At 43.0% G+C, this 15,358-nt stretch overlaps 1 protein-coding gene across 1 annotated transcript in view; it reads right to left on the bottom strand.

The window, feature by feature from the left end:
* Window positions 1-980: 980 nt before the first annotated feature.
* Window positions 981-15,358, bottom strand: part of LOC124046180 (MORN repeat-containing protein 1-like) — a 130,434-nt gene continuing 116,056 nt past the window's right edge. Inside the window, exon 16 of the mRNA XM_046366280.1 lies at window positions 981-1,138. Within this exon, the coding sequence (XP_046222236.1) occupies window positions 1,071-1,138 (68 nt within the window). The 3' untranslated portion in view covers window positions 981-1,070. The remainder of the gene's footprint in view (window positions 1,139-15,358) is intronic.

Here is a 15,358-nt window from a genome sequence, read left to right as displayed (position 1 = left end):
ACCATCCAACCTGACAGCCTTAATGGGAGAAACTCCCCAAATACAGGTGGTCCAAGCTTGTAGCGTCATACCAAAGAAGACTTGAGGGGGGTATTGTGACTTAATGGGGTATTGTGTGTAGATTGATGAGAAGAAAATGTAATCAATTTTAGAATACGGCTGTAATGTAACAAAATGTGATTCGGTCTTATGTAGCAACATTTGAATTTCTGTGTTTTACAATGGATAAAAATAGAGACTCAGAGCTACAACATGGTATATCATACACTGCATTTGAGGAAACAATGGGTAAGTAAACACTGGGAAGCTTGACATTTACAGTCATAGAAAGTGGCTTTAGCAACATATACAGAGGAAGAGAAGGTAAAGAGGAGGGAGTGGAAGGATAGGTCCTCTGGAAGTTTAGTTTTTCTCCATTTCCACTCAGCTGCCCGCAGCCCTGTGCTGTAGGCACACAGTAAGTCACTCAGCCATGGAATGGGAGGGGAAGGTCGAGTCATCCGGAGGAAAGGGGAGCGTGATTGTCAAAGGATGCGGAATGGGAGAATAGTAGGGTCAACGAGGCAGTCAGGTGACAGGAGGAAGAAGTATTTAGCAGAAGGGAGAGAGGACAGGATAGAAGAGGAGAGAGTAGTGGGAGAGAGAGAGAGAGAGAGAGAGAGAGAGAGAGAGAGAGAGAGAGAGAGAGAGAGAGAGAGAGAGAGAGAGAGAGAGAGAGCGAGAGAGCGAGAGAGCGAGAGAGAGTGAAGATTGATGCAGCTCATGACCATCTGGGTAGTAGCTGAGTGGATAGGGTTGGAGGAGAGTTGGAGAGAAAAGGGAACAAAGTAGTGATCAGAGAGATGGAGGGGGGTATTTTATTTAACCTTTATTTAAACAAATTCTTTAATACAATGACGGCCTACCCCGGCCAAACTTTACAGTGAGATTAGTAGGCGAACAGCCTCTAGTGAAAATGAGGTCAAGAGTATTGCCTGCCTTGTGACTGGGAGGTGATTGAGAAAGGGTGAGTTCAAAAGATGAAAGTAGTGGAAAGAAATAAATTGATGTCAGGCGTCGGGAGCTTAAAGTCACCCAGTACAATGAGTGGTGAGCCATCGTCGGGTGTCAAGCTCTTTGAGGGACTCTCCAAGGGCACCTGGTGGGTAATAGATGACAACAATGTTAAGCTTGAGTGGACAAGTGACAGTGACCACATGGGATTCAAATTAGAAGATAGGTGAGAGGGAGAAAAGAGAAAATCTCTGTTTAGGAGAAATTAGCAATCCTGTGCCACCACCACCACGACCAGATGCTTTAAGACCATGAGAGATAGTCAGATGACGAGAGAGCAGCTGGAGTACCAGTATTCTCTAGGTTAATCCATGTCTCCGTCAGGGCTAGAAATGTGAAGCAACAGAAGGGCAATGTAGTCTGAGATGTACTCAGCCTTATTAAGTGCAGATAGGCAGTTCCCAGCGGTGTCAGAGACTAGGAAATCCACATGGATAATGTGCGCAGGGTACTCTTAATTAGAAAGGTCACAGCCACAGGGTGAGGAGCGTCTGTAAAACCTACAGAGAGAGGAGCGAACAAAGATAGGAAACATACACATACAGTTGAAGTCGGAAGTTTACATACACTTAGTTTGGAGTTATTAAAACTTGTTTTTCAACCACTCCACAAATGTCTTGTTAACAAATATTTGGCAAGTGCCACAAATGTCTTGTTAACTATAGTTTTGGCAAGTAGGTTAAGACATCTACTTTGTGCATGACACAAGTTATTTTTTACAACAATTGTTTACAGACAGATTATTTCACTTATAATTCACTGTATCACAATTCCAGTGGGTCTGAAGTGTACATACACTAAATTGACTGTGCCTTTAATTAAGCAGCTTGGAAAATTCCAGAAAATTATGTCATCGCTTTAGAAGCTTATGATAGACTAATTGACATAATTTGAGTCAAATGGAGGTGTTGTGTACCTGTGGATGTATTTCAAGGCCTACCTTCAAACTCAGTGACATCATGGGAAAATCAAAAGAAATCCGCCAAGACCTCAGAAAACAAATTGTAGACCTCCACAATTCGGGTTCATCCTTGTGAGAAATTTCCAAACCCCTGAAGGTACCACGTTCCTCTGTACAAACAATAGTACGCAAGAATAAACACCATGGGACTACGCAGCCGTCATACCGCTCAGGAAGGAGACGCGTTCTGTCTCCTGGAGATGAACGTACTTTGGTGCGAAAAAGGTAAATCAATCCCAGAACAAGAGCAAAGGGCCGTGTGAAGATGCTGGAGGAAACAGGTACAAAAGTATCCACAGTAAAAACGAGTCCTATATCGACATAACCTGGAAGGCCGCTCAGCTAGGAAGAAGCTACTGCTCCAATACCGCCATAAAAAAGCCAGACTACGGTCCGGAACTGCACATGCGAACAAAGATCGTACTTTTTGGAGAAGTTGTCCTCTGGTCTGATGAAACAAAAATAGAACTGTTTGGCCATAATGACCATTGTCATGTTTGTAGGAAAAAGGGGGAAGCTTGCAAGCCATAGACACCATCCCAACCGTGAAGCACGGGGGTGGCAGCATCATGTTGTGGGGGTGCTTTGCTGCAGGAGGGACTGGTGCACTTCACAAAATAGATGGCTTCATGAGGAAGGAAAATTATGTGGATATATTGAAGCAACATCTCAAGACATTAGTCAGGAAGTTAAAATCCAAATGGACAATGACCCCAAGCATACTTCCAAAGTTGTGGCAAAATGGCTTAAGGACAACAATGTCAAGGTATTGGAGTGGCCATCGCAAAGCCCTGACCTCAATCCTATAGAACATTTGTGGGCAGAACTGAAAAAGTGTGTGCGTGCAAGGAGGCCTACAAACGTGACTCAGTTACACCAGCTCTGTCAGGAGGAATGGGCCGGAATTCACCCAACTTATTGTGGGAAGCTTGTAGAAGGCTACCCGAAACATTTGACCCAAGTTAAACAATTTAAAGGCAATGCTACCAAATACTAATTGAGTGTATGCAAACATCTAAACCACTGGGAATGTGATGAAAGAAATTAAAGCTGAAATAAATAATTATCTCTACTATTATTTTGACATTTCACATTCTTAAAATAAAGTAGTGATCCTAATTGACCTAAGACAGGGAATTTTTTTACTTGGATTAAATGTCAGAAATTGTGAAAACCTGAGTTTAAATGTTTTTGGCTAAGGTGTATGTAAACTTCCAACTTCAACGGTACTTGCCAAAGATACCAAATATCAAAATGAAATAATTAGAAAATTACTAGGTAAGATTCTCAAGTGAGAGTGTTGTGGAGCCTTCCTCTCTTTCCTTCCTCAAATAACTCGACAGAACGTCTTCGTTTTTACGACAACACCGTCACTTGACAATACCACCACTTGACACAGATGCCGCTGAAAAAACAGGGGACTGAAGAACTAGCTCTAATTGCCTAGCAGAGGTGAAAGATAACCTCCCACACAAAAAGGCCTGAAATCTAAGTCTACTATGACAGTCACACGTACTGAGCAATCAGATATTTCAAACAGCAATGATTAAGTAGCCTACTATTTAAAAGACAGCACTTAAATTCAATTACACTAGCAAGACAATATCAACAGCTACTTATTAAATAAACGTGATACTCTTCCAAACTATAGATGACGCACTAAGACTGGTGCCAAGTCAGGCTCCTTAAATAGTCAGGGCAAACAGGTAAACAACTAACAGTTACAAGACAATACCAACAGCTACTTATTGAATCAGAAAATATACTTGCTACTCTTGTAGAGTTGATGTGCTTCCAAACTATAGATGACCCTCAATATTTATTGGAAAGGAGCATCAAGCTTTCACCACAATGTGAAGTTCATAATAACTTATAGAATCTGTAGCCTAATAAACTGCAAACAAAAAGGCCGGCAGACTGTTAAAGAGCCCGATTCAACACTTTATTGACAACGTTTTGATCCGAAAGGGATATTTGTCAGGTCAAACAAACAGAGTGCTCACATCCCAAAATATACACATTTCCCCTCACATGACCAATGCGGACATGACGCATGGTGGGTGCTAACACAGTTTGTGTATCTCTAATAATTAAATAATAATGAGATGGGCAAACGTAGTAGTTACAGAAAATAATATATATTTAAAAAATGACCAAGTAGCTGACCTAGAAGGAAAGACAATTCAAAGTGACATATTCATGTAAGAAATGGTCTGATATCAAACTCTTGGTTCAGGACTACACACCATATGTGTGACTCCAAGTTTACTTTGATATGATGGCTATTATATTCATATTTGCATTAAAGACGTTTCCACCGCCATTTAACACATAATTCACTTTACTGACGCAAAACAATCCCACCATGTCGAATGAACAAATGGCCTTTATAAGATAGTACCAAAACGTCCTGTTTCCATCACAGCTGTTGTGTTTTTTTGTTAATATGGTGTGATTTTACTCAGCTGGATGGAAACATAGTTACAGTTTATTTTATGTGCATTTTACTCTTACTGTACTTTTCACGGCATCTGTTGATAACGAAATCTGAACTCTGGATACATTCAATAACATGATAAGAATATTCCTGTAAAATATGGTGTAGGTGCAACATAGGGGAGAGTGGGGTAAGTTGAGCCAAGGGGTTAGTTGAGCTACCCCTTGTTTCTAGGAAAAAGTAATCATGTGATCAAATATTTAGGAAGAGGTCATCATTTCATGGAAAACCACATGGAAAAAGTGGTAAGTAAGTAAGTTAGGTTCTAAAGACTGATTTTCACAAAGTCAAATTAATGTTTTGTGTTACAGGTTTCATGATGCTTGTATCTAAATGCATTCAAACTTTATTTGCCACATGCGCCGAATACAACAAGTGTAGACTTTACCGTAAAATGCTGAATACAACAAGTGTAGACTATACCGTAAAATGCTTACCTACTATTATATAGGTCCTGGATGGCAGGAAGCTTGGCCCCAGTAATGTACTGGGCCGTTTGCACTACCCTCTGTAGAGCCTTACGGTCAGATGCCGAGCAGTTGCCATACCAGGCGGTGATGCAACCGGTCAGGATGCTCTCGATGGTGCAGCTGTAGAACCTTTTGAGGATCAGTGGGCCCATGCCAAATCTTTTCAGTCTCAGGTTTTGATGTGCCCTCTTCACGACTGTCTTGCTATGTTTGGACTATGATAGTTCGTTGGGAATGTGGACACCAAGGAACTTGAAACTCTCAACCCACTCCACTCCAGCCCCGTCAATGTTAATGGGGGTGTGGAATGCGATTGAGATTGCGTCATCTGTGGATCTGTCGGGCGGTATGCCAATTGAAGTGGATCTAGAGTGTCAGGGAGGATGCTGTTGATGTGAGCCATGACCAGCCTTTCAAAACACTTCATGGCTACCGACGTGAGTGCCACGGGACGGCTAATCACTTAGACAGGTTACCTTTGCTCCCTTGGACACAAGGACTATGGTGTTCTGCTTGAAACATGTAGGTATTACAGACTCAGTCAGGAAGAGGTTGAACCTGTCAGTGAAGACACTTGACAGTTGGTCCCCGCATGCTTTGAGTACACATCCTGGTAATCTGTCTGGCCCAGTGGATTTGTGAATGTTGACCTTTTTAATGCTTTTGTTCACATTGGCTACCGAGAGCGTTATCACACAGTCATCCAAAACAGCTGGTGCTCTTGTACATGCTTCAGTGTTGCTTGTCTAGACGCAAGCATAAAAGGCATTTAGCTCGTCTGGTAGGCTCACATCACTGGACAGCTCGCGTCTGAGTTCTCTTTGTAGTCCTTAATAGTTTTCAAGCCCTGTCACATCCGACGAGCGTCAGAGCCGGTGTAGGAGGATTCAATCTTAAGCCTGCATTGACGCTTTGCTTGTTTGATGGTTCGTCTGAGGGCATAGCGGGATTTCGTATAAGTGTCCGGATTAGTCTCCTGCTCCTTAAAAGCGGCAGCTCTAACCTTTAGCTCGATGTGGATGTTGCCTGTAATCCATGATTTCTGGTTGGGATATGTACTTATAGTCACTGTGGGAACGACAATGCACTTATTGCTGAAGCCAATGACTGAGGTGGTGTATTACTCAATGCCATTGGATGAATCCCGGAACATATTCCAGTCTGTGCTAGCAAAACAGTCCTGTAGTGTAGCATCTGCGCCATCTGACCACTTCCGTATTGAGCGAGTCACTGGTACTTTCTGCTTTAGTTTTTGCTTGTAAGCAGGAATCAGGAGGATATAATTATGGTCAGATTTGCCAAATGGAGGGCGGAGGAGAACTTTGTATGCATCTCTGTGTGTGGAATAAAGGTGGTCTACGATTTATTTTTCCCTGGTTGCAGATGTGACATGCTGGTAAAAACCTGGTAAAACTGATTTAAGTTTGCCTACATTAAAGTCCCCGGCCACTAGGAGCGCCACTTCTGGGTGAGCATTTTCTTCTTTGCTTATTAGATTGTTCACACTTTAGTTGGGGTCTCTATAAGCTACAATATGAAGTCCTAAACCTAGCATGAAAGTGCATCCTTATAGCTGTGTGGTCTAATATAGTCAAAATTAGTTGGGCGAATGGTCAGTTGAGCGAATGGCCACCATACCCCATACAAATGATTATTACATTTGTTCAGTTTTATTCATAGGATTTTTGCAATGTGTCATGCATATGAACTCAATATAGTATTTTTATTGTTTGAGAGCAGACATCAGCCCCCCTTGAGGTTTTTGAGAAAGCAGCCAAGGAAGTGAGAGAAGGGAAGAAGTCCATTCAAGCAGCAGAAAGGGATGAAAAATAAAGTGAATGACACTGAAAACGAACATGTACCTGTGAAAGTGGAGGATATGATAGAGTAGCAGAGACACACAAGGTCTTATCTGTTGGCATAGAGACTGAGCTTGCTAAACATGTCAAGAATTTTGCGGACTAGTTTCAAGGGCTTAGTAGCCCGGCTTTCAAATTGGCACACCAAAACAACATCCCTGTCCCAGACAACTGGTCTAGAACTGGAAGTGGAAGTGATATTGAACAGAGAGATCTCTATCTGAAAGTAGGCGTACATTTAAGATATACAAAACATAACACCCCCATTCCATGAATGAAACTTTGACCTACCAACACCATCATCCCAGTGGCGGTCAGTGCCATTTAAGATGAGGGAGGATTATTATTGTTTTATGAGTGTAACCGGTGTGAAATGGCTAGCTAGTTAGCAGGGTGCGCGCTAATAGCGTTTTGATCGGTGACGTCACTCTGAGACCTTGAAGTACCATGGCTTTTGTGGCGTGATGGGGAACGATGCTTCAAGGGTGGCTGTTGTTGATGTGTGCAGAGGGTCCCTGGTTCGAGCCCAGGTAGGGGCGAGGGGCGGGACGGAAGCTATACTGTTACATGAGCATGGCCTTACTTCTATTACTGCATATTGGATAAATGCCATTCATATTCCATTCACCCAGTTCAATGTAACATCTGTAGGTTTAGGCTACTACATGACACTTAAATTGTCCCTGTACCCATCATGAGTTTGCTACAACCTAGCCTATGAGTGAAAGTTTACAATGTAGGAGCACAGGTCGAGATAATTTTGAGTAAACAAGGTGACAGACAGTGTCTGTCATTCAATACCGCATTACACGCTCTTGCTTGCATCTAACTGATCTAGGGTGCAACCATTAGTCCAACAGTTGCAAATAAGAGTTTCTATTGAACAAATTCAGGTATGTTTATCCCTGTTTCGTTTTCTTCCATTTAAGAAACGTTTTTCAACAGAATCGGTGGAATGGACTTCAGGGCACAACACATCAGCGATCTGTGACCAGGCAAAAGAAAACATTTCCAAGGCAAAGCTTCATATCATGACCACTAACCGCTACACTTAGCCTACATCATTGTCACATCGTAGTCAACATAGATACTAGAACTAACGTGTTAGTAAACCCACTACTTGAAAATAACAGAGAGCCGCACACTCTAGGAGCTCAGATGCAAAAATGTAATTACCAACGTTTCGACAGCCAAGCTGTCTTCATCAGGGTATAATCACAAACACTGCGGGATGACTCGTTTATGTAGTGTCAAAAGTGAACCCACTACAATCATGCAGTACAGTGTACAGTCAGAAAGCAGCTTAGCAGTTACACTTGCCGGCCCCTGGGGCAATAAGAGTTCCAGTGTTGGATATCATAGCATCCCTCTCTGTTTGAGCCGGGTGTTGTAGTAGGCTAAACTAGCTAGCTGCATTCGCTAGCTAGGTAAAAGTTTTTTTTTAATATTTAAAAATTCAACCAAATATAAGTAGCTCTCTCTCTCTTTCTTCTTAATTTTCGAAACCTCTCTCTTTGAGTCAACTACTCACCACATTTTATGCACTGCAGTGATAGCCTGGTGTAGCTTATGCTTTCAGTACTAGATACATTTTCTGATCCTTAGGGTGGACAACATGTCAGTTCATGCTACAAGAGCATTGAAAGGTTGGAGGACGTCTTCCGGAAGTTGTCATAATTACTATGTAAGTCTATGGAAGGGGGTGAGAACCATGAGCCTCCTAGATTTTGTATTGAAGTCAATGTACACAGAAGAGGACATAAGCTAGCTGTCCTCTGGCTACACCATGGTGCTACCCTACAGAGTGCTTCTGAGGCTACTGTAGACCTTCATTGCAGAACAGTGTGTTTTAATACATTTTTTGGTGATGTGAATATATTTAGTATAGTTTTATCTAAAAATAGTAACTTTTTTAATGTTTCACTATTTGTATTTTTATGAAATTCACTGAGGAGGATGGTCGTCGCCTTCCACCTCACCGAAGGCGGCTCAACTTACTTACCCTGTCCCTAAACTCAACATACCACATACCTGAAGTATGTTGTGCCAAGAGACCAAATAAACTTTGTTTATTTCCAGGGATACACCATGTTAAATATATGTTGATATCTTTGTTAGAAAGAATATATTTTCCTTGACGTAGTGATGCCTAATGTAAAGAAAAATTATTAACTTACTCCATTCTCCCCTAAGACCAAAAAATTACAAGGGTTTAAGTAAGAGGATTAACTGTTGTCTCCAGTGTGCACAGCTCCTAAGTAATTTCAATGCACTTTTATGACTCAAAGAAGAGTCTTCAACTATAAGATGCTTATTTGAGCTCTCCTAGCTGTGCTGTTGAGGAACTAGAACAACACTTGTTTTTCAAATCAAATCAAGATTTATTTATACAGCACATTTCAGACATCGCATGCAACACAATGTGCTTTACTGGAAAATCTGATAAAAAACAATGAAAATAAAAGCTGAAATATTTACTACACAACAAACATAAGATAAAATACAAAAGAATTACAAACTGAACAACTAAAAAGCACACTAAGGAAAAGCAAAGCTAAAAATATATGTTTTAAAATCTCTTTTAAATATGTGCAATTTTGGCCCCCCTCAAGATCTTTGGCAGTCTATTCCAGAGGCTGGGGGCATAATAACTAAAGGCTGCCTCTCCATGCCTCTTGGTCCTAGGCTTTGGGATAGTTAAAAGGCCAGTGTTAGAGGACCTGGGGGACCTACTGGGCACATAACTTAAAAGCATGTCTGACATGTGTTGTGGATTGATTTGAAGAATCTAAAATGTATTCTAAAGCTCACAGGCACCCAGTGCAGAGACCTCAAAACCAGTGTAATGTGTGCTCTCCGTCTGGTCTTGGCCACTACCCATGCTGCAGCATTCTGTATGTTTTGCAGTTGTTCTGGGGTAGACCAGACAAGAGAGCGTTCCAGTAGTCAAGCCAGAGTCTCTCTTTTTCAGCCTGAGAGAGAAACGTCCATGTTCCTCAAGTAGTAAAAAAAACTATTTTGGTCACATTTTGGTGATTTGAAATTTTGTTCCTAGATTTTTTTACCTGGTGTTTTATCTTTATTACCCATGAATTAAAATCTGCGGCTAGATTCTCTCTCTGCGCTTTGGCTACAACAATAAGCACATCAGTTGAGGAAGTTGTAAGCCATCCAAGTATTGGATCCAAGTCTAATAAAGTATCCAAGTCTAATAATTTATCCAAGGAGCTAAGTTTTGTATTGTCTACATAGCAGTGAAAATCATTGCTGTACTTTCTGATAACGCTACCAAGAGGTAACATATATAAACTGAACGGTACCGGATCCAAATCTAACCTTGTGGAACGCCACATGCGATATGTATTTTCTGAGTTATGTTCACCAAGGGTGACAAAACTCTCCACCGGTTAAATAGGTCCTAAACCAATTTAGAACTGGACCGGAGAGGCCAACCCACCTCTCCAGTCTGTCAAGAAGGACGTGTTGAATGCAGCACTTAAATCTAATACGCGGACAGAAAGCTGTTTGGCATCTGTTGGCGCTAAGATAATTTACAACTTTACCTAAGTGTGTGCACAAAAACCTGATTGGAATTATTCACAAATACAGTTGGCACTAAAAAAATCATTTAGCTGTTTGAACACCAATTCTGACAAAATTTGTTTTATTGTTAAATGGAAGGTTGGAAGAATCTAGATTACTTTTCCTCAGAAAGGGTTTCACCATAGCAGTTTTTATTGCAGTGGGGAAAGTGCCCAGGAAGAGGGAGTGATTAACAATAGCTTGCACTTCTTCAGATATGCAATTAAAACTGTTTTGAAGAAGTTGGTGGGGATGGAATTGAGAAGGCAGGTAGAAGGCTTAAGTTGTGATATCACTTTCCTGAGCATGTCTGTGTGAACCAGGGAAAATAAATCCATAGTGCCTTTGTTTGGAACAACTCTGCATCCATTATAAATCACAATCTGGGTCAGGTGGGAATCATTTGAAAGTGTGTTCTATTGCCAACACAACTAGCTAAGTTATAAAATACAATCTTACAGTGTTAGTTTCACCAGGCAATTCAGAGAAACGGATCGTAATTTTGGTGCTTCAAGAAAGGAGACGTGTGGATGCAGGTGCGTAGATGCAGGTGCATGTTCCCGCTTCGAATTTCCTTCACAATAAACAAACAGGCTAATTCTGGTCAGAACAACCCCCGGGTACTTCGCTATGTCCTCTTGTAACTGTACATCAAACATAGTGATCATAAACATTGACACTGTATATGACATTAGTTTTATGATATGGATATGTTTGGTTTGCTTGTATGACATCAAGGCAGTATTTATTATAATCCTCAACATCTCATTTTTTAAAATTGTTTTAAATTTATTTATTTCACCTTTATTTAACCAGGTAGGCTAGTTGAGAACAAGTTCTCATTTGCAACTGCGACCTGGCCAAGATAAAGCATAGCAGTGTGAACAGACAACACAGAGTTACACATGGAGTAAAAAATTAACAAGTCAATAACACAGTAGAAAAAAAGAGTAGTCTATATACATTGTGTGCAAAAGGCATGAGGAGGTAGGCGAATAATTACAATTTTGCAGATTAACACTGGAGTGATAAATGATCAGATGGTCATGTACAGGTAGAGATATTGGTGTGCAAAAGAGCAGAAAAGTAAATGAATAAAAACAGTATGGGGATGAGGTAGGTAAAAATGGGTGGGCTATTTACCGATAGACTATGTACAGCTGCAGCGATCGGTTAGCTGCTCAGATAGCAGATGTTTGAAGTTGGTGAGGGAGATAAAAGTCTCCAACTTCAGCGATTTTTGCAATTTGTTCCAGTCACAGGCAGCAGAGAACTGGAACGAAAGGTGGCCAAATGAGGTGTTGGCTTTAGGGATGATCAGTGAGATACACCTGCTGGAGCGTGTGCTACGGATGGGTGTTGCCATCGTGACCAGTGAACTGAGATAAGGCGGAGCTTTAACTAGCATGGACTTGTAGATGACCTGGAGCCAGTGGGTCTGGCGACGAATATGTAGCGAGGGCCAGCCGACTAGAGCATACAAGTCGCAGTGGTGGGTGGTATAAGGTGCTTTAGTGACAAAACGGATGGCACTGTGATAAACTGCATCCAGTTTGCTGAGTAGAGTGTTGGAAGCAATTTTGTAGATGACATCGCCGAAGTCGAGGATCGGTAGGATAGTCAGTTTTACTAGGGTAAGTTTGGCGGCGTGAGTGAAGGAGGCTTTGTTGCGGAATAGAAAGTCGACTCTTGATTTGATTTTCGATTGGAGATGTTTGATATGAGTCTGGAAGGAGAGTTTACAGTCTAGCCAGACACCTAGGTACTTCTAGATGTCCACATATTCAAGGTCGGAACCATCCAGGGTGGTGATACTGGTCAGGCATACGGGTGCAGGCAGCGAACGGTTGAAAAGCATGCATTTGGTTTTACTAGCGTTTAAGAGCAGTTGGAGGCCACGGAAGGAGTGTTGTATGGCATTGAAGCTCATTTGGAGGTTAGATAGCACAGTTTCCAAGGACGGGCCGGAAGTATATAGAACGGTGTCGTCTGCGTAGAGGTGGATCAGGGAATCGCCCGCAGCAAGAGCAACATCATTGATATATACAGAGAAAAGAGTCGGCCCGAGAATTGAACCCTGTGGCACCCCCATAGAGACTGCCAGAGGACCGGACAGCATGCCCTCCGATTTGACACACTGAACTCTGTCTGCAAAGTAATTGGTGAACCAGGCAAGGCAGTCATCCGAAAAACCGAGGCTACTGAGTCTGCCGATAAGAATATGGTGATTGACAGAGTCGAAAGCCTTGGCAAGGTCGATGAAGACGGCTGCACAATACTGTCTTTTATCGATGGCGGTTAAGATATCGTTTAGTACCTTGAGCGTGGCTGAGGTGCATCCGTGACCGGCTCGGAAACCAGATTGCACAGCGGAGAAGGTATGGTGGGATTTGAGATGGTCAGTGACCTGTTTGTTGACTTGGCATTCGAAGACCTTAGATAGGCAGGGCAGGATGGATATAGGTCTGTAACAGTTTGGGTCCAGGGTGTCTCCCCCTTTGAAGAGGGGGATGACTGCGGCAGCTTTCCAATCCTTGGGGATCTCAGACGATATGAAAGAGAGGTTGAACAGGCTGGTAATAGGGGTTGCGACAATGGCGGCGGATAGTTTCAGAAATAGAGGGTCCAGATTGTCAAGCCCAGCTGATCTGTACGGGTCCAGGTTTTGCAGCTCTTTCAGAACATCTGCTATCTGGATTTGGGTAAAGGAGAACCTGGAGAGGCTTGGGCGAGTAGCTGCGGGGGGGGGGGGGGGCGGAGCTGTTGGTCGAGGTTGGAGTAGCCAGGCGGAAGGCATGGCCAGCCGTTGAGAAATGCTTGTTGAAGTTTTCAATAATCATGGATTTATCGGTGGTGACCGTGTTACCTAGCCTCAGTGCAGTGGGCAGCTGGGAGGAGGTGCTCTTGTTCTCCATGGACTTCACAGTGTCCCAGAACTTTTTTGGAGTTGGAGCTACAGGATGCAAACTCCTGCCTGAAGAAGCTGGCCTTAGCTTTCCTGACTGACTGCGTGTATTGGTTCTTGACTTCCCTGAACAGCTGCATATCGTGGGGACTATTCAATGCTATTGCAGTCCACCACAGGATGTTTTTGTGCTGGTCGAGGGCAGTCAGGTCTGGAGTGAACCAAGGGCTATATCTGTTCTTAGTTCTGCATTTTTTGAACGGAGCATGCTTATCTAAAATGGTGAGGAAGTTACTTTTAAAGAATGACCAGGCATCCTCAACTGACGGAATGAGGTCAATGTCCTTCCAGGATACCCGGGCCAGGTCGATTAGAAAGGCCTGCTCACAGAAGTGTTTTAGGGCGCGTTTGACAGTGATGAGGGGTGGCCGTTTGACTGCGGCTCCGTAGCGGATACAGGCAATGAGGCAGTGATCGCTGAGATCCTGGTTGAAGACAGCGGAGGTGTATTTGGAGGGCCAGTTGGTCAGGATGACGTCTATGAGGGTGCCCTTGTTTACAGATTTAGGGTTGTACCTGGTGGGTTCCTTGATGATTTGTGTGAGATTGAGGGCATCTAGCTTAGATTGTAGGACTGCCGGGGTGTTAAGCATATCCCAGTTTAGTTCACCTAACAGAAAAACTCTGAAGCTAGATGGGGGGCGATCAATTCACAAATGGTGTCCAGGGCACAGCTGGGAGCTGAGGGGGGTCGGTAGCAGGCAGCAACAGTGAGAGACTTATTTCTGGAGAGAGTAATTTTCAAAATTACTAGTTCGAACTGTTTGGGTATGGACCTGGAAAGTATGACATTACTTTGCAGGCTATCTCTGCAGTAGACTGCAACTCCTCCCCCTTTGGCAGTTCTATCTTGATGGAAGATGTTATAGTTGGGTATGGAAATCTCAGAATTTTTGGTGGCCTTCCTGAGCCAGGATTCAGACACGGCAAGGATATCAGGGTTAGCAGAGTGTGCTAAAGCAGTGAGTAAAACAATCTTAGGGAGGAGGCTTCTGATGTTGACATGCATGAAACCAAGGCTTTTTCAATCACAGAAGTCAACAAATGAGGGTGCCTGGGGACATGCAGGGCCTGGGTTTACCTCCATATCACCCGCGGAACAGAGGAGGAATAGTATGAGGGTGCGGCTAAAGCTATCAAAACTGGTCACCTAGAGCGTTGGGGACAGAGAATAAAAGGAGTAGATTTCTGGGCATGGTAGAATATATTCAGGGCATAATGTGCAGACAGGGGTATGGTGGGGTGCGGGTTCAGCGGAGGTAAGCCCAGGCTGGGTGATGATGAGAGAGGTTGTATCTCTGGACATGCTGGTTGTAATGGGTGAGGTCACTGCATGTGTGGGAGGTGGGACAAAGGAGGTATCAGGGGTATGAAGAGTGGAACTAGGGGCTCCATTGTAAACTAAAACAATGATAACTAACCTGAACAACAGTATACAAGGCATATTGACATTTGAGAGAGACATACAGCAATCACAGGTGTTGAATTGGGAGAGCTAGCTAAAACAGTAGCTAAAACAGTAGGCGAGACAACAACAGCTAATCAGCTAGCACAACAACAGCAGGTAAAATGGCGTTGACTAGGCAGGGAGGGTCGGATTAACTACACACAGAGCCTGAGTGTGGCTGGGGCCGACAGATAAAACATAAACAAGCAGAATGGAGTACCGTGATTAATGGACAGTCCAGCATGCATCAGCTATGTAGCCAAGTGATCAGTGTCCAGGGGGCAGCGGTGGATGGGGCAGGGAAGCTGGACTGGCGAGTGTTATCCAGGTTAAAAACACTGTCTGGCTGTGCAGAAGGTAAAAGGTAAAAGCCGCTAGCAGTGGCTAACAATGACTAAATAGCTAGTAGCTAGTTAGCTGGTTAGCTCCTGGAGGTTCTTGAGTGTGTTCTAAAAATAAAAAATAATAGCGATTCCGTATCACATTGGGTGAGGCAGGTTACCGAAAGGTATAAACAAATTTAA

The sequence above is a fragment of the Oncorhynchus gorbuscha genome, linkage group LG10 (genome assembly GCF_021184085.1).
Source record: "Oncorhynchus gorbuscha isolate QuinsamMale2020 ecotype Even-year linkage group LG10, OgorEven_v1.0, whole genome shotgun sequence".
In the NCBI taxonomy this organism is placed as follows: Eukaryota; Metazoa; Chordata; class Actinopteri; order Salmoniformes; family Salmonidae; genus Oncorhynchus; species Oncorhynchus gorbuscha.
Note: the sequence above shows the minus strand (reverse complement) of the source record. Positions and strands in the feature narration are given on the sequence as shown.